Here is an 18,353-nt window from a genome sequence, read left to right as displayed (position 1 = left end):
TACACTGTAAGAGATTGTTAATACTTTCTTGTAACTTTTGTAGTCCTCATTACTAATAATTTCACCATCCCAAATTTGACGTTACCTGCAAATTTAGAAATTGAGTTTTTGATACCAAAGGCTAACTCATTGATGTAAATGTGAACAGCAGTGGTCTCAGTACTTTGTGGAGAACCATTTTGTACCTTCTGTCACTCTGAATAACTTCCCCTTCCCTTTATGCTCTGCTTGAAGTTAACTAGCTGTCCATTCTGCTGCTTGTCTCCTGACCCCGCATTCTCTGACCTTATTAATTAGTCTATCGTGCAGTACGTTATCGAAGGCTTTTTGAAAATCTAGATAAATTACATCTACTACATTACCCTTGTCTGCTTCCAGTTACCTCTTTAAAAAATCAGTGAGGTAAATCAAGCCAGATTATTCCTTTTGAAATCAGTGCTGACTATTCATTCTTGTATTTAGTTTCTAGATGTTCTTCTGTCCTTTTCTTTTGTGGAGATTCCATCATCTTTCCTATTACCGATGTTAAACTATTGGTCTGTAGTCCGCTGGGCATGTTCCATCTTTCTCCATTCCTCCATATAGACATAACATTAGCCAACCGCCAATCTTTTGACACGACACCTTTTCTAAGGAATTACTAAAAATGTATAGTAATGTCTCTTCTCTGAATTGTATTAAAACATAGAGACATAACCCTTCTGAGCAGGGGTTTATCCTCTAATTTTATTTTATATTTCACCTCTTTATTTTAAATTTAGTGAGTTCATCTAATTATCCAATGTCGTGTCCACCTGTCCCTTTTTCCAGCAAATACTGGAATTTTTTCTTTAGTATTTCTGCATTTCACTCCTGTTACCTGTGATTGGGGTGGAGTGAGGGGGGTGATTCTCTGAGGCTGCTACTTCCAGCCGGGAATCCCAATTGGCTGTTGAATTGGGCAAAGTGGGATTTTCACTGTCTTGCTTGACAGATCAGGTTCTCAACCTGATGAACATAAGAACATAAGAAATAGGAGCAGGAGTAGGCCATCCAGCCCTTCAAGCCTGCCTCGCCATTCAATAAGATCATGGCTGATCTGTCGCTGCTCAGTTCCACTTTCCCGCCCTCTCCCCATAACCCTTAATCCCCTCTCTTATCAAAAACCCATCAACCCGCTTCTTAAAAATATTTAGCGAGGCAGCCTCCACCACTTCAACGGGCAGAGAATTCCAGAGATTCACCACCCTTTGAGTGAAGAAGTTCCTCCTCAACTCCGTTCTAAACCGCCCCCCTTTTATCTTGAGGCTGTGCCCCCTAGTCCTACTGTCTTTTTTGAGCGGGAAGAGTCTTTCCACCTCTATCCTATCCATCCCATTCATCATCTTATATGTCTCAATGAGATCTCCCCTCATTCTTCTAAACTCTAATGAGTACAAGCCCAGTTTATTCAGCCTCTCCTCATAGCTCAACCCCCTCAACTCTGGTATCAGCCTAGTAAACCTCCTCTGCACTCCCTCCAAGGCCAAAATATCTTTGCGCAGGTGCGGCGCCCAAAACTGCACACAGTACTCCAGCTGTTTATTTTTATTTTTATGATTGTGTAATTGCTGGATTTGGGGACGAATGTTCTAGCTTGCTGCTATGCTTCCCACTTCCACTGGGGTGCCAATTAGTCCTGGTCCTGAGAGCTGGGGGGCCAAGGAGGTAAGTGCTGCCTCCGACTTTGCCAATGGGCTCCTCTGCCATTACCAAGCTGTGAGTGATCCTCAAGTGACTCGGGGTTTGCGGGACTCATGCTGGGGAGAAGGGGTTGACCTTGGAGCTCTGCCTTGGGATGGGACCCTCGTGGCTGGACTTCTCCTTGTTGCCCTGGAAGACATGGAAATCATAGAACATAGGACATTACAGCACAGTACAGACCCTTGTTGTGCCAAGCTATGAATGAACCCAAGATCACGCTATCCCACTCCCTATCATTCTGGAGTGCTCCATGTGTCTATCCAATAACTGCTTGAAAGTTCCTAAAGTGTCCGACTCCACTATCACAGCAGGCAGTGCATTCCACATCCCAACCACTCTCTGAGTAAAGAACCTACCTCGGACATCCCTCCTATATCTCCCACCATGAACCTTATAGTTAAGCCCCCTAGTAACAGCTACGTCCACCCGAGGAAATTGTCTCTGCCGTCCACTCTATCTGTCCCCCTCATCATCTTATAAACCTCTATTAAGTCGCCTCTCATCCTCCTCCGCTCTAAAGAGAAAAGCCCCAGCTCCCTCAACCTTTCCTCATAAGACCAACCCTCCAAACCAGGCAGCATCCTGGTAAATCTCCACTGCACTGTCTCCAATGCTTCCACATCCTTCTTATAGTGAGGTGACCAGAACTGCACACAATATTCCAAATGTGATCTCATCAGGACCCTGTATAGTTGCAGCATAATCCCACGGCTCTTAAACTCAAACCCCCTGTTAATAAACACTAACACACTATAAGCCTTCTTCAGTCTTAGGATGGTGATTTTAGGAAGATTTCTGGTAAAATTCTTTATTATTATGTGTTCTGTGAAACCATTGAGGTGGACTGGTCACAGTAAAATCCATACCCACTGAACACCTGGAAGCCTTCAAAATCATAGCAATACTTGGTCAATTTCAGAAGCTCCAGGTGTTAGCTAACCTCTTTGAAGTGCTTTGATTGGCAGGAGCTGTCAGTTTCACTGGGGAGACCACCTTGCTTTCATTTCATAAGCCCCAGCTGCACTGAAACATCTTTAAAGTGCATTGATTGGCAAGAGCATTCAATATCACTAGGAGGATCACCTTTCAAGCTTGAACGAGCCTCAGTTCTCTGAAAGCTCTTAGGACTCCTTAGAACTGACGGCTCCAGAACAGATCAAGGAGGGGATTATCCAAGGATTGTTTGCTCAAGAAAGTGATGTTTCATTAGCCGCTTAAAAAACAACTCCACAGCAGATCAAACAGTTCATCGTTGATACAATCAATGCACTCTCCATTAAGCCTGAAGTACTTCCTCTTCCGAGCTGCTGCGTTTTCTAACCACGTTTTCTCTTTGATCTGAAGACCTTCCAAGAAGACCATGTGCACAATCTCAAAGGGGGAGGGAGGTGGGTGGGTGGATGGAAGGAGAGGTGGGATGGAATACTGACCCGAACGCTTAGTGGTGGGGGAAGGTTGCCCTTCATCATGTGAGGAGACCGTGGGAGAGGCCGGGCACAGTACTTTGAGATCAAAGTGCCATTTAAAAATGGTGCCCCAATCTCTTTGAAGCCAAGCTTGTCAGCGTGTTTCATGTTGGGGATTTTTGGCAACCAAAGACTTGGTAAATCTCACCTGGTTAGTGCTACCAGTGCCAGCGGAAAACACTCCGGTTTTTCCACTGGCGGCACATTTAGATTTTTTTCTTGAGAGAATCACGACCATTTCCATTTTCATCAATGTATGGTCCACTTACAAGTTTTATGATTTTCCGTTTTTGTCTCTATAAAATATTTTCCTATTTTGTTTTATGTTCCTTGTGATGTTATTTTCATAGTTTAACTTTTTCCTTCAGATTGATTTTTAAAATTTCTCTGAATCTCTTTGTATTCTCCCTGTCATGTTCTTCTCTGCCCATCTACTTAGTGTATGTCTTCTTCCTTATTCTCAATTATTTTTCTTGCATTCTTTATTCATCCATGCTGACTCATTAGTGTTTAGTTTGCTCATGTTTTTTCCAGAGCATATTTTCCCCAGGCTCTGTTGAACACTGTAATAAAAGGTTCCTATTACTGTTCTACATCATAGAACATAGAACATTACAGTGCAGAACAGGCCCTTCGGCCCACGATGTTGCGCCGACCAATTAAGAGAGAAGCAATGACCCTCTAACCTAAACCAATCCCTTTCCATCCATAAACCTATCCATGGACCTCTTAAACGCCCCCAAACTAGGCGCATCTACAACTGCAGCAGGCAGGGCATTCCATTCCCCCACCACCCTCTGGGTAAAGAACCTACCTCTGACATCCGTCCTATAACTACCACCCCTTAATTTAAAGCTATGTCCCCTCGTGCTAGCTTTCTCCATCCGAGGAAAAAGGCTATCACTGTCCACCCTATCTATACCTCTAATCATCTTGTATGCTAATATTATTTTCTCAAATTCTGTCCTCGTCCCCTTAAAATCAACTTTTCTCCAATCTTTTACACTTGTTTGGGAATACGTATGTTCTTTGCAATTATTATCTTATACATTTAATGTTATGATTATTAATGCCCAAATGTTCCCTTTATTTCCTTTGCCTTAGCTCATTCCCCATTACTTTAGACCTTGTGATAATGGACTGAGACTGGTGAAATTTACATTTCACAAGAAATACAAGTACCTAGTTAAATCTTTTTAAAGTATTAGTTTAACAACAATGATTTTGAGATTCATGTTTGAGCTGACTAATGAATCATCTTCAAAGGTGGACCACCTGGATAAGAATGGACAGTGTGCTCTGGTCCATGCAGCACTGCGAGGCCACTTGGAAGTGGTTAAATTCCTGATTCAGGCTGATTGGACACTGGCCGGACAACAACAAGGGGTGTTTAAGAAGAGCCATGCAGTCCAACAGGCACTTATTGCTGCGGCAAGCATGGGATATACTGAGGTGTGTAATGTACTTCATAGACTTTCAAGTTGTTTTACAATGTGAGATGGTGCAATAAGTAAGAGTTAGAGCTGTGAGCACACAAGAAATTATTAATGGCCACATCGTGCTACTCTTCCCACGGAGGGCTAGACTCTACAAATAAACCTTCTGACCTTTAGAACTAGATGAGTTGTGAAAACATTCAAAATGTTTCAGTTGTTAAATGTTTTCAGTTTAACATATGTTGTTCAGAATTAAAATTTTGGCCATTTTTCTGCATCAACTCAGTGGCAGTTATGGCAGTGGAAGATCACATGAGAATATTTATTGATTTAGACAAGGAACAATCAAGCATAGAAATTCTGAACTGCAGGAGGGCCAACATCAGTGATTGAAAAGGGACCTTGCCCAAGTGGATTGAAATCAAAAATTGGTGAGCAAAACATTAAATAATGGGAGGCCTTTAAAGAGATCATTCAGATACAGAATATAAGTATTGCTGTGAGGTGAAAGGAAGAATATCCAAAGATAGAACTTCCTGGATCACAAAAGATACAGAGATTAAAATGAGACATAAGGCTGATGACAAGTGTAAGGTTTCTCTTAGGAACCAAGCTGAGCAGAACATAAAGATCTAAAAAATCTGAAAAAAAGAGAGAGTGTGAGAATAAATTATCAGCTAACAAAAATCAAGAAGACTTTTTTAAGCATATTAATAAGAAGAGTTGTCAAAGGTTGTCCAACTGATTAGAGATCCAAAAGTGAGATGTCATGTGGAGACAGAGGGCGTTGCTGAGGAGCTACTGAATGGATACTTTGAATCTGTCTTCACAAGAGAATGGGATGCTGCCATTGTAGCAGTAAAGAAGGAGGTAGTAGTAATACAGGATTTGAAAGAGCAGGTGCTTAAAACATTTGCCATGCTCAATATAGAAAAGCCACCTGTAGTCCAGATGGGATACACCCTTGATGAATGAGGGAAATTAGAGTGGAATTTGCAGAGGCTCTAGGCATTATCTTCCAATCTTCTTCTTATGCGGGAGTGGTGTCAGGGGGCTGGATGGTTTCACATGTTACATCTCGTTCAGAAAAAAGGAGGGATAAACCTAGAAATTACATTATGAGCACAAGCCTACAGATGCTGGAAATATTTAGCATTTCTGGCAGCATCTGAGGAGAGAGAAAAAAAATGAACATTTCTGGTTGATGTCAGAACTTAATCAGAAACTAGAAGCCAATCAATCAAACATCAGTGGAAGGGAATCTTTGGAACAGTAATGCTGGACAGCATTAATTTGCACTTGGGAAAAGTATGGGCTAATTAATAGAAGTCAATGTGGATTTGTCGAAAGCTAGTCATGTTTGACTAACTTGATGGATTTCTTGAACTAATGGTGAAGACGAAGGTGACCAAAGAGGTGGATGGGGGCAAGGCAGTTGACGTGGTATACATGGATTTTAGTAAGGCGTTCGATAAGGTTCACCATGGTAGGCTTCTGCAGAAAATGCAGATGTATGGGATTGTGGGTAATCTAGGAAGTTGGATCAGGAATTGGCTATCAGATAGGAGACAGAGGGTGGTGGTGGATGGTAAATATTCATCATGGAGTACAGTTACGAGTGGTGTGCCTCAGGGATCTGTTTTGGGGCCACTGTTGTTTGTAATTTTTATTAATGATCTGGATGAGGGTATAGTTGGGTGGATTAGTAAATTTGCTGATGACACCAAAATTGGAGGTGTGGTAGATTGTGAGGAAGGGTGTCATAGTCTGCAGGGAGACTTAGATAGGTTGCAGAGCTGGGCCGAGAGGTGGCGGATGGAATTTAATGCGGAGAAGTGTGAGGTAATTCACTTTGGTAGGAGCAACAGATGTGTTGAGTATAGGGCTAACGGGAGGACTTTGAATAGTGTGGATGAACAGAGGGATCTAGGTGTGTGTGTACATAGATCCCTGAAAGTTGGGAATCAAGTAGATAAGGTTGTCAAGAAGGCGTACGGTGTATTGGCGTTTATTGGTAGGGGGATTGAATTTAGGAGTCGCAGTGTAATGTTGCAACTGTACACTACTCTAGTGCGGCCGCACTTGGAGTACTGTGTGCAGTTCTGGTCCCCGCATTACAAGAAGGATGTGGAGGCGTTGGAGAGGGTGCAGAGGAGGTTTACTAGGATGGTGCCTGGTATGGTGGGGAGGTCCTATGAGGAGAGACTGAGGGATTTAGGGTTGTTTTCGTTGGAAAGAAGGCGGCTAAGAGGGGATCTTATTGAAACATATAAGATGATTAGAGGTTTAGGTAGGGTGGATAGTGATAGCCTTTTTCCTCTGATGGAGAAAGCTAGCACGAGGGGGCATGGCTTTAAATTAAGGGGGGGTAGCTACAGGACGGATGTCAGGGGTAGGTTCTTTACCCAGCGGGTGGTGAGGGATTGGAATGCCCTGCCTGCTGCAGTTGTAAATGCGTCTAGTTTGGGGGCGTTTAAGAGATCTCTGGATAGGTTTATGGACGAAAAGGGATTGGTATAGGCTAGTGGGTCATTGTTTTTGTAACTGGTCGGCGCAACATCGTGGGCCGAAGGGCCTGTTCTGCGCTGTAATGTTCTATGTTCTATGTTCTATGTTCTAAATGTAATGTAATTCATGGAACTTAAAAAGATGTTTGACAAAATACCACATAATAGATTTGCTAGCAGAATTAAAGCCCTTGGAAAAATGCATAGAAAGCACAAAATTGTGGTGAACAGTTACCTTTCAGTCTAGATTGAAATATGTACAGTGATGTTCCCTTGGGCTCAGCGCCAGAGGCCCTGATTATTTTGATAATGTATTAATGGCCTCAACCTGTATATATAAGACGTAATTTCAAAGTTTACAAAAATATTGCAAACAATGAAGAAAACATTGGTGAAATGGATGGACAAATTACATATGACAATGCAGAGAGGTTTGAAGTGATATATTTTTGTAGGTGGAATGAGTAGAGGTGAAATAAACTGAATGATAAACTTTTAAAGGAGGTGCAGAAACAGAGGTGTACTGGTAGGTCAGAAACTCCAAAGTATTTTATGGGGCACCTGGATCATAAGTTTTGCCTCTTGAATTTGGCTAGAATAAGCATGGGGTGTTTCACTTCAGCATCTATTCAAATGACCCACTAGAGAGCTTTTATCAAACAAAGTTTATTTAAAAATATAGTTAACATCTATAGTAAGAAAATTAGCAAGAACTTTTATCAATTATAAACAAGAAACAAAACAACCACTGTAATATATAACCATTAACAAAGATATCTAATGTGTTCCAATCAAACCAAAACTCTTGCCATAGACAAAACCTTTTAAACAGTTTCATTATAGCAAAATCTACTGCTCACGTGATAATGGAAATTGTGTCCTTTGATTGAAGTCTGCAGTTCTCTGGATTCACTCCGAACAGTTTAAAGACAATGCACCTTCCCAAAACACCAGGGAGATTCTGGTCCAACCCCCAACAGCAGCAGATTTTCATCCTTCAGGAAAACAAAATCTTGTTTTTAATTAACCAACAGAATTTTCAGAACAGAGAGAGGGAAAACACTTCTTTTTAGCTTGCTTATCCCTTCTGAAAGCAAAACTCAAACCTGCAGCTCCAAACTGAAAATGAAAAAAAACTGTCCAAAAACACATGACCGTCCTTCTAACAATGCAGGATCATCAAACTAATCCCAGAATAACCTCAAAACAATCCCGTTTAAGTAGCAACAAAAGGACATTTCCAGTCGAGCCGGTAACAATGACATCACTGAAGCCAGGAGCTGCAGAAATTATGTTTTAAAGTCGGATTTTTCTTAAAGGTATACTAACGTCACAGTGCCCAAATAATTGAAAGTAGCAGAGCAAGTGGTAATTGTTGCTAATTAATACAGCTTTACAGTACAAACACAAGGAAGGTACGCTAAGTTTTTAAGTCACATCTAGAGTGGTATGTTTAGTTCTGGACATCTCGTTTGAGGAAGGATGTCAGCACCTCAAAAAGAGTGCAAGAAAAGTTATCTGAAGAAGCTGAGGTTGGTTTTCCTTGATACAGAAACTGGTAAGGAGAGATTGCTAGAGGTATTCAAAATTATGAGTAGTTCTGATACAGTAAATAAGAAAGAACGTTATTCCAATGCAGAGGGTCAGTAACAAAAGGACACAGATTTAATGTGTGTGGCAAAATGACCAGAGGCAACATGAGGAAACTTTGTTTTTACAGCACGTTGTTGTAATCTGGAATGTGCTTTCTGAAAGGGTTAGGGAATCAAATTCAATAATAACTTTCAAACGAAAATTGGGCTAACCACTTGAATGGAAAATATTTGCAGAACTATGAGGCAGAGGAGGTGAGCAGGACTAAGTGGAAAGCTCCACCAAAGACTCTTGGAAGGAGAACTAAATAATCTCCTTCTGTACAGTACATTCTGTGCTTCCTTGGTGAAGTGGAGCAAATGACCTTTTTACTGATCTCATTCTTGTCACATACTTGTACTTTATTTCAGATTGTGTCATACCTCCTGGATCTACCGGAAAAGGATGAGGAAGAAGTGGAACGAGCTCAGATTAACAGTTTTGACACTCTTTGGGGAGAAACAGGTAAATACAGGCACAAATAATTGAATAACTTGCAACATGTTTATTTGCTGGTCCTGGGATTGATTTGGTGAGGGTACTTTATGTAGTAAACCTACAGCAATATTGAAACTTTTAGATATTTTACAGATGCATCAATGATAATGACAAATTTACAACTGCCTGAACTATAGCATTATTATTATTAAATACCAGAGCTAAAATCTGTATCAGCACTTCTGTGAGAGTCAGTGTGCCTTACCTGCACTAGAGTGCTATTGTGTTTCTATAGTGAATACACAAATCTGTATGCAACTTAGGAGGAAACATTTGTGCTACTTGCAACAATTGGCATTTCAGTTCAGCTTCCCTAAGTATTCTCAACATTGGACTTATTGATTCTGAGAATAAGTTTTAATTTGGTGATTTTGTCGTAAATCTTTCACCCTTTGATCAAATGCACTTAAAGTCAGTACAGATTTATACTCAATACTTCATGTATGCAAATCACTCAAATCTTGCTTTCTGCAATTTTGCCCCATTGTATCAAACTTTTTTATTACTGGCTAACTTGATGCAACTGATCAAATTGAGGAAATATGTCTTAGCTAGTCAATTTACAGCATGTACTCAGATTACAGTGCTTGCAGTCCTGAGCAAACATCACATTTCTTTAGAAAAGATAACTTTAATTTGTGAAAGACTTAGTGATGTTACACAAACTATTTACACAGCAGCAATATTAAACTATATAAACACATTACACAGTAAGCATTCAAAACATTCCTATAGCTCAGAATATTATTTGGAATTTAAAACTTGCATATCAATCTCTTTATTGCCAGTTGAATATACGACAAGTTCTTTTGGCGTTCCTGAAAATCACTACTTCAGGTGAAACTCTTCTAAATGAAGCATAGTTTTCCACAGGAATTAAAGTTAACGACAGAGTTAGGTTCCTAAGGATTTTTTTTCCTGGAGAGTCACTATAAGAATTGAAACACCATACTGTCTGAAATACTGGATAGCGCAATAAATGACTTCAAAATTACAGAGGCCTCTTTAAAATAAGTTTACATGAGGTTCCTCAAACACAGGTACTGTACTGGTATATACTGCACAAATAGCAAAGAAAATTTGTGTTGGAGGGCCTTTATCACAGGTAAGGTATTTTTACAATTAATTACAAAAGCGAAGTGAATGGTTTTTTAAATTCACAGAATGTAGATCTCTCTGGTGAGGTCCAATTTAATTGCCCTTGGCAAGGGGTCATCTGGAACTCTTGCAGTTCATATGGTGTAGGTGAATTCTCAGTGCTGTTGGGGGGGAATTACAAATTTTAACTCTGTGCCAATGAAGGAACAACAACGTATCTTCAAGTGAGGATGGTTTTGATTTGGAATTGGTGGTGTTTGCATGTTCCTGCTGCCCTTGTTCTAGGGAGCAGCGGTCGTGGGTTTGGAAGGCACTGATAAGGGAGTCTTTGTGAGTGCTGTAGTGTATCATGTATCCACTGCAGACATGAAGCGCCAAAGGTGGAGTGAGTGAATGTTTAACGTATTGTCTGAGGTACTGATCAAGCAGATTGCTTTGCCCTGGATGATGTCAGACTTGAATGTTGCAGGAGCTGCTCTTATCCAGGCAAATGGAAAGTATTCTGTTGCATTACTGCCATGTCCTTATAAATGGGAGACAGATTTTGGGAATCAGTAGGTATAGAATATTTGATCTGCTTGTGTAACTGCACTATCTATTTGGCTGATCCAATTAAGTATTGGGAGATGGTCGTTTTCTGGAATTTGCAACTTATCAGCCCTTCTCTGATTGTTGTATATACCTTGCTATGTTGAGTTCTGTTTTGTAACTCCATTTCATTAAAGGTATGCCTGGTGCTAAACCTGGCATGCCGTCCTATACACTTCATTGAAATTGGCTTTCAGGTAATGGTAAAGTGAGGCCATGCGGCTACACATTGTAGTGACATGCAATTCTGTTCCTGTTCATGTCCCACTCAGCATGTGGAAGGGTTTCCTCAGTATAAAGGTGGGGATTTTGTCTTCACAAGAACCATACTGTGGTCACATCAATAGTCATAGACTCCTACAGTGCAGAAAGAGGCCATTCAGCCCATCAAGTCTGCACCAACCACAATCACACCCATTCCCTATCCCCATATTGCTACATATTTACCCACTAATCCCTCTAATCTCTGCATCCCTGGACACTAACGGGCAATTTAGCATGGCCAATCAACCTAGCCCGCACATCTTTGGACTGTGGGAGGAAACCAGAGCACCCAGAGGAAACCCATGCAGACACAGGGAGAATGTGCAAACTCCACACAGACAGTGACCCAAGCTGAGATTCAAACCCAGGTCCCTGGAGCTGTGAAGCAGCAGTGCTAATCACTGTGCTACCATGCTGCCGGACAGATACATCCATGACAGATAGATTGATGAGAGCAAGTAGGTTTCTTTCTTGTGTTGATTCTCTCATCACCTGCTGCAGGCCCAGTCTGAAGATATGTCCTTCAGTCAATAGTGATACTACCAAACCACTCTTGGTGATAGACATTGAAGTCCCCCACTAAAACTACATTATACACCTATATCGCTCTCAGTACTTCTTGTTGTTCACCGTGAAGTAGAACAGATTCATCAGCTGAGGGAAGCAGTGGGTGATAATCAACAAATGTTTTCCTTCCCCATATTTTGCTTGATGCAATGAGACTTCATGAGGTCTGGAGTCAATGTTGAGTACTCCTAGGCCCACCCTCTCCCAAATGTATATTGGTGTGCCTCCCCCAGTGATCCCTGCTTTTACTATGTGTGTCTGTCTATTTCAATGCGTGGCTCCTTTCTTTTTTTTACATGGCTGGCCATGTGCGGCATCTTTAAAGGGACAGCTTTTGAGTGGCCTGTGTGATTACTAGTGTGACAGGCGATCCTTGGGGATGGTGATGGAAAAGTCTGGGACAGTGGCTGAAATGTGTAATTCTGTGAGTATGACTATGTCGTGCTGTTACTTGACTAGGCTGTGGGATAGCTCTACCAATTTTGGCACAAGTTTCCCAATGATAGTGAAGAGGACTGGGTTGGAACTGTCTTATCTTCTCTGGCTCCAATGCCTAGGTAAATGCCGAGTAGGACACCTGTTTATATTTTTATAATAATTTGGTGCGATGGTTTGGCATAACATGGTTTTGTAAAGGGGAGGTCATGTCTCACTAACTTGATCGGGTTTTTTGAGGAAGTGACAAAAATGACTGATGAGGGTAGGGCAGTGGATGTTGTCTACATGGACTTCTGTAAGGTCTTTGACAAGATCCCTTGTGGCAGACTGGTGCAGAAGGTGAAGTTGCATGGGATCAGCAGTGAGCTGGCAAAGTGGATACAGAATTGGTTCGGTCGTAGAAGATAAGGGTAGCAGTGGAAGGGTGCATTTCTGAATGGAAGTCTGTGACTAGTGGTGTTCCTCAGGGATCAGTGCTGGGATCTTTGTTGTGTGTAATATGTATAAAAGATTTGAAGGAAAATGTAACTGGATTGATTAGTAAGTTTACAGACGACACAAAGGTTGGTGGATTTGTGGATAGTGATGAGGACCGTCGGAGGCCACAGCAAGATATAGATCAGTTGGAGCCTTGGTCGGAGAGACAGCAGATGGAGTTTAATCCGAACAAATGTGAAGTAATGCATTTTGGAAAGTCTAATAAAGATAGGAAATATATAGTAAATGGCAGAACCCTTAAGAGTATTGATAGGCAAAGGGATCTGGGTGTACAGGTACACAGGTCACTGAAAGTGGCAACGTAGGTGGAGAAGGTAGTCAAGGAGGCATACGGCATGCTTACCTTCATTGATGGGGCATTGAGTTTAAAAATTGGCAAGTCATGTTGCAGCTTTATAGAATCTTAGTTAGGCAGCACTTGGAATATAGTGTTCAATTCTGGTTGCCATACTACCAGAAGGATGTGGAGGCTTTGGAGAGGGTACAGAAAAGATTCACCAGGATATTGCCCTGGTATGGAGGGCTTTAGCCATGAAGAGAAGTCGGAGAAACTTGGTTTGTTCTCACTGGAACGACAGAGGTTGAGGGGCGACCTGATAGAAGTCTACAAGACTATGAGGGGCATTGACAGAGTAGATAGTCAGAAGCTTTTTCCCAGGGTAGAAGAGTCAGTTACTAGGGGACATAATTTTAAGGTGTGAGCGGCAAGATTTAAAGGAGATGTACGAGGCAGGTTTTTTACACAGAGGATGGTGGGTGCCTGGAACTCACTGCCGGGGGAAGTAGTGGAAGGGGATATGATAATGACTTTTAAGGGGCGTCTTGACAAATATATGAATAGGATGGGAATAGAGGGATATGGTCCCCGGAAAGTAGGAGGGGGGGGGGGGTAGTTATGTCAGGCAGCATGGTCAGTGCAGGCTTGGAGGGCCGAAAGACCTATTCCTCTGCTGTAATTTTCTTTGTTCTTTGTAATTGAATGTGTTGCTCGGCTTATTTTGAGGGCAGTTAAGAGTCAACAACATTGCTGTGATTCTGGAGTTATATATGGGTCAGATGGTGTATACATGTGACCTTGAAGGTTGGCAAGTAAAGAAACTCTGAATCTGAGAGATTTGATCAAAATATTTTTGAGACCAATTGTTCTACTCTGTTCATCTTTTGTGCATTCATAATGCAATGCTAGGTGTAAAATGAAGCACAGTTATATAGACCTAAGCATTTGTGCACTTCATCAGTAATCAATGGATAGCAGCCCTAAATAGCAATAAAGTATGTTAATCTGAATAAATTTAACGAACAGGAATGGATAAACAGGTTTCAAATGACCAGATGCAGCAATAAAAATTGATAAAAGCTTTCAGAGCTGGATGAATAAGCAGACTGATGTTATTTGAAAGCTGCAGAATTGCAACTGAGCAAAGCTGAGCAATAATCTGCCCCCAAGTAATTTGACTATTGTATGAAGTAACCCAGTGTTGGAAGTATTCCTAAAAGTGACCCATAAGAAAGCAGAGCTTGTGCACTTTTGCTGATATTATGTCATGAGTCCTGCATATCTCTGACTGTCAGAATGATTTATGGAGTTGGAAAAGAGAACCTAGAACATTACAGCGCAGTACAGGCCCTTTGGCCCTCGATGTTGTGCCGACCAGTGGAACCAATCTAATGACCCTCTAACCTAAACTATTCCAATGTTATCCGTATGTCTATCCACTGACCATTTGAACGCCCTTAAAGTTGGCTTTAAGATAGGAATAGAAAGCTGTTTCATATCATACAGACCTCATCATCAGAGCAACTACTTGAATATATTTTAAACTGGATGTTTCAAATCTAAAAATTGGTTCCAGGCCACCCCTCTACACTTACACTTGGGTCCCTTCTGTTCGGTGGTTTCAGCACTAGTGTCAGGTTGCTCTTTTCTGTATAATCAGTTGTTTTATATCACAGGCTTTGTGTTAGTTCATTGCAGAAGATTCATGCATCTTTTTGTTCCTGGATAGAGTAAATTAGTAAGTTGGATATATTTTCACCAAATTTTAAATTCTATAACTTCCTTCTACCTTATGTCACCAATCCTTCGCTCCTCTAACTTGAATGTTCTCTTTGTCTTTGCACTACCACTCTACCCTACCCAGTTCTCTCTATCTTGTCGTGTGTCTCACTACAGTTAAAAACTCTCAAAAAAAAGTTTCTTTGATCATACTTTTGATTCCTTACATTTTGTATTTCAAAAAAAGCATCAAAACACACTGAGGGATGGCAGAGTGGTTAGCACTTCTGCCACATAGTACCAGGGACCCAGGTTCAATTCCAGCCTTGGTTCACTGTCTGTGTGGAGTTTGCACATTCTCCCCCATGCCTGCATGGGTTTCCTCCGGGCCCTCTGGTTTCCACCCACAGTCCAAAGATGTGCAGGTTACATAATTTGGCCATGCTAAATTACCCCTTAGTGTTCAAAGATGTGCAAGTAGATTGGCTATGGTAAATTTCCCCTTCGTGTCAAAGATGTGTAGGTTAGGTGGACTTACCATTGTAAGTGTTTGGGGTTTTGGGGATAGAGCAGAAGGGGAGAGCCCACATGCAATGCTCTTTTGGAGAGCCAGTTCAGACTCAATGTGCCGAAAGGTCTCTTTATCTGCTGTAGGGATTCTATGATCTTGGCTTCTGAGTGTTTGTGATTAGTCTCCTGATGCCTTTTGACTAGTTTTGTAATCAGATGAAGAGGGAATGAGAGGGATTTTTAAGAGTGCTGTATTTTTTGTTTGTTTAGTTTTTTTCTGTTTCCTGTATACAGGAAAACTTCTTAGGTCAATATGTAGCGGATCCAACAAGGGAGGGAGCTATGCTGGACCTAATTCTGGGGAATGAAGCTGGACAGATGGTTAATGTGTTGGTGGGGAGCATTTTGATGATAGTGACCATAACATGGTTCAATTCAAATTTGTTATGGACAAAGAAATTGACAAGTTGCAGAAAAGGGTTTTGGATTGGGGAGTAGATTTTAGCAAAATTAGGCACAATCTGGCCATGGTAGACTGGAACGAGTTACTTGTGAGGAAATCGACTGAAGAGCAGTGGGGGGTGTTCAAAGATGAAATGGGGATGAGCCCCTCCAGGGTAACAGGATAGCGTAACAAACCCAAAAGAACCATGGATGACCAGAGACATTCAGGATACAATGAGAAGGAAAAGAGAGGCTTTTAATAAGTATAAGGAGTGTAAGTCTGCAGAGGCATTAGTGGAATACAGAGAATGCAGCTTAAGAAAACAATTAGGAGAGCAAAGAGGGGATATGAGAAAGTAGGGAAAATCCTAAGATATTCTATAAGTAGATCATAAGTAGAAGAGGGTAACCAGAGAAAGAGTCGGGCCCATTAGGGACCAAGGGGGAAATCTGTGGGTGGAGGCCGAGGACATTGGTGGGGTGTTAGATTTGAAATATTCATTTGTCTTCACCCATGAGAATGAGGAGGTAATTATGAAACTTGGGGAGAGAGACTGTGAGACTGTAAAGAAAACTATCATAGGGAGTGATAAGGAGGTATTGGCAGGCTTAAAAGTGGGCACATCTCCAGGTCCAGATGAATTGTGGTCCCAGGTTGTTGTGGGGAGGCAAGGGAGGAAATTGCAGGGACCCAAATTTTTAATTCCTCCCTGGCCACTGGGGAGATGCCAGAGGACAGGAGAACAGCTAGTGTGGTTTCACTATTAAAGAAAGTTGCAGAGACAAGCCAGGGAACTACAGATCAGTGAATCTCACATCTGTGATTGGGATACTGCTGGAAAAAATGCTGAAGGAGAGAATCTATCTCCATTTGGAGGGGCAGGGTTTGATCAAGGATAGTCAGCATAGTTTTGCCAGAGAGAATGATGCCTAATAAATTTGACTAAATTTTTTGAGCATGTAACCAAGTGTGTGGATGAGGGGAGTGTGTTGATGTAGTTTACATGGATTTTAGGAAGCCTTTGACAAAGTTCTAATTGAGGGACTTATTAAGAAGGCCAATTCACATGGGATACAGGGTGATCTGACAAGATGGAATCATCATTGGCTTAGTGGTAGAAGGCAGACGGTGGTGACAGGCGGCTGCTTTAGTGACTGGAGTCCAGTGACCGGTGGACTACATGCTGGGTCCCCTATTGTTCATCATTATATAAATGACATAGATGACAATGTAGGAGGTAGGATCAGTAAGGTTACTGATGACACAAAGATTGGCCAGGTGGTTAGCAGTGAGGTTGAGTGTCTTGGGTTAGATATAAATGGGCAGATAGGTGGCAGATGGAGTTTAATCCTGAAAAGTGTGAGGTGATGCACTTTGGAAGGAGTAATTTGATAAGCAGGTATACTATGAAAGGTCAAACACTGGGAAGTTCTGAAGAACAAAGGGACCTTGGCATATTTGCCCATAGATCTCTGAAGGCAGAAAGGCAGATTAATAGGGTGGTGAAAAGGGCATATGGCACACTCGCCTTTATCAATCAGGGTATAGATCACAAAAGCAGAGAGGTCATGAGTTGTATAGAATTTTGGTGAGGCCACAGCTGGAGTACTGTGTGTAGTTCTAGTCGCCACATTATAGGAAGGGCGAGAATGAGGAGGTGCAGAGGAGATTCACCCAGGATGCCTGGGATGGAACATTTAGGTTATGAAGAGAGGTTGGATTGGCTTGAGTTGTTTTCGTTGGCCATGATGTGGAGATGCCAGCATTGGACTGAGGTAAACACAGTAATAAGTCTCAGAACACTAGGTTAAAGTCCAACAGGTTTACCTGTTGAACTTTAACCTGGTGTTGTGAGACTTCTTACTGTGTTTTTGTTGGAGCAGAGAAGACTGATGGGCAACCTGATTGAGATGTTCAAGATTATCAGGGGCACGGACAGAGTGGATAAGTCGCAGCTGTTCCCCTTAGTTGAAGGGTCAATTACGAGGGGACACAAGTTAAAAGTGAGGGGAGGGAGGTTTAGAGGGATTTGAGGGTAAACTTTTTTACTCAGAGGGTGGTGATGGTCTGGAATGCACTGCCTGGGAGGGTGGTGGAATCAGGATGCCTCACATCCTTTACAAAGTACCTGGATAAATACTTGGGAAGCCATAACATTCAAGACTATGGACCAAGTGCTGGCAAGTGGGATTAGCTGGTTAGGTCAGGGCATTTCATGCTTCTTTGCAGAGTCAGTGGGCCGAAGGGCCTCTTCTGCACTGTAGTATTCTGTGAGCAGAAGATTGTATAACGTGGATTTGATACACTGTTCATAACTGGAAGAACTGCAACAATTTCTTCTCGAAACAAATTTCTTTAAACTGATCAAACATTGATCTTCATGTCCTCTAATGAATGGCATTATAGTAACACACAAGTTATCTGAAAAAGATCTGTCACCCATGATTTTCCCCCAAAACAAATTTAAAGTTATACTGTATTCTCAAAATAGCTTGGTGTTTTAGTTTTTATTTTCAATTTAATTTCATTTTCTACAGCTTAAACGGTTGTATTATTTTAGATGTAATCTTTCATGAGGTACTCACTGAGTGCAGAAATGTTGCTGATTATGTTATATCAGATTAGTGGTCAATATTGTGTCATAAATACTTTAATCATGGAAAATGGTTAACCTTCAAGGACTAGGAA

At 41.5% G+C, this 18,353-nt stretch overlaps 1 protein-coding gene across 4 annotated transcripts in view; it reads left to right on the top strand.

Annotated features, from left to right (window-relative positions):
* The window catches only part of LOC145359270 (protein TANC2-like), a 1,038,666-nt gene that overhangs the window by 949,248 nt on the left and 71,065 nt on the right, over positions 1 to 18,353 (top strand). For all 4 annotated transcript variants that reach the window (XM_080213802.1, XM_080213801.1, XM_080213799.1 and 1 more), the window contains 2 exons: positions 4,455 to 4,640; positions 9,135 to 9,228. In XM_080213802.1, the coding sequence (XP_080069928.1) occupies positions 4,455 to 4,640; positions 9,135 to 9,228 (280 nt within the window). The remainder of the gene's footprint in view (positions 1 to 4,454; positions 4,641 to 9,134; positions 9,229 to 18,353) is intronic.

The sequence above is a fragment of the Carcharhinus amblyrhynchos genome, chromosome 27, assembly GCF_965287045.1.
Source record: "Carcharhinus amblyrhynchos chromosome 27, sCarAmb.v2.hapA, whole genome shotgun sequence".
NCBI classification, from domain to species: Eukaryota; Metazoa; Chordata; class Chondrichthyes; order Carcharhiniformes; family Carcharhinidae; genus Carcharhinus; species Carcharhinus amblyrhynchos.
This window is presented reverse-complemented; position numbering and strand designations above follow the sequence as displayed.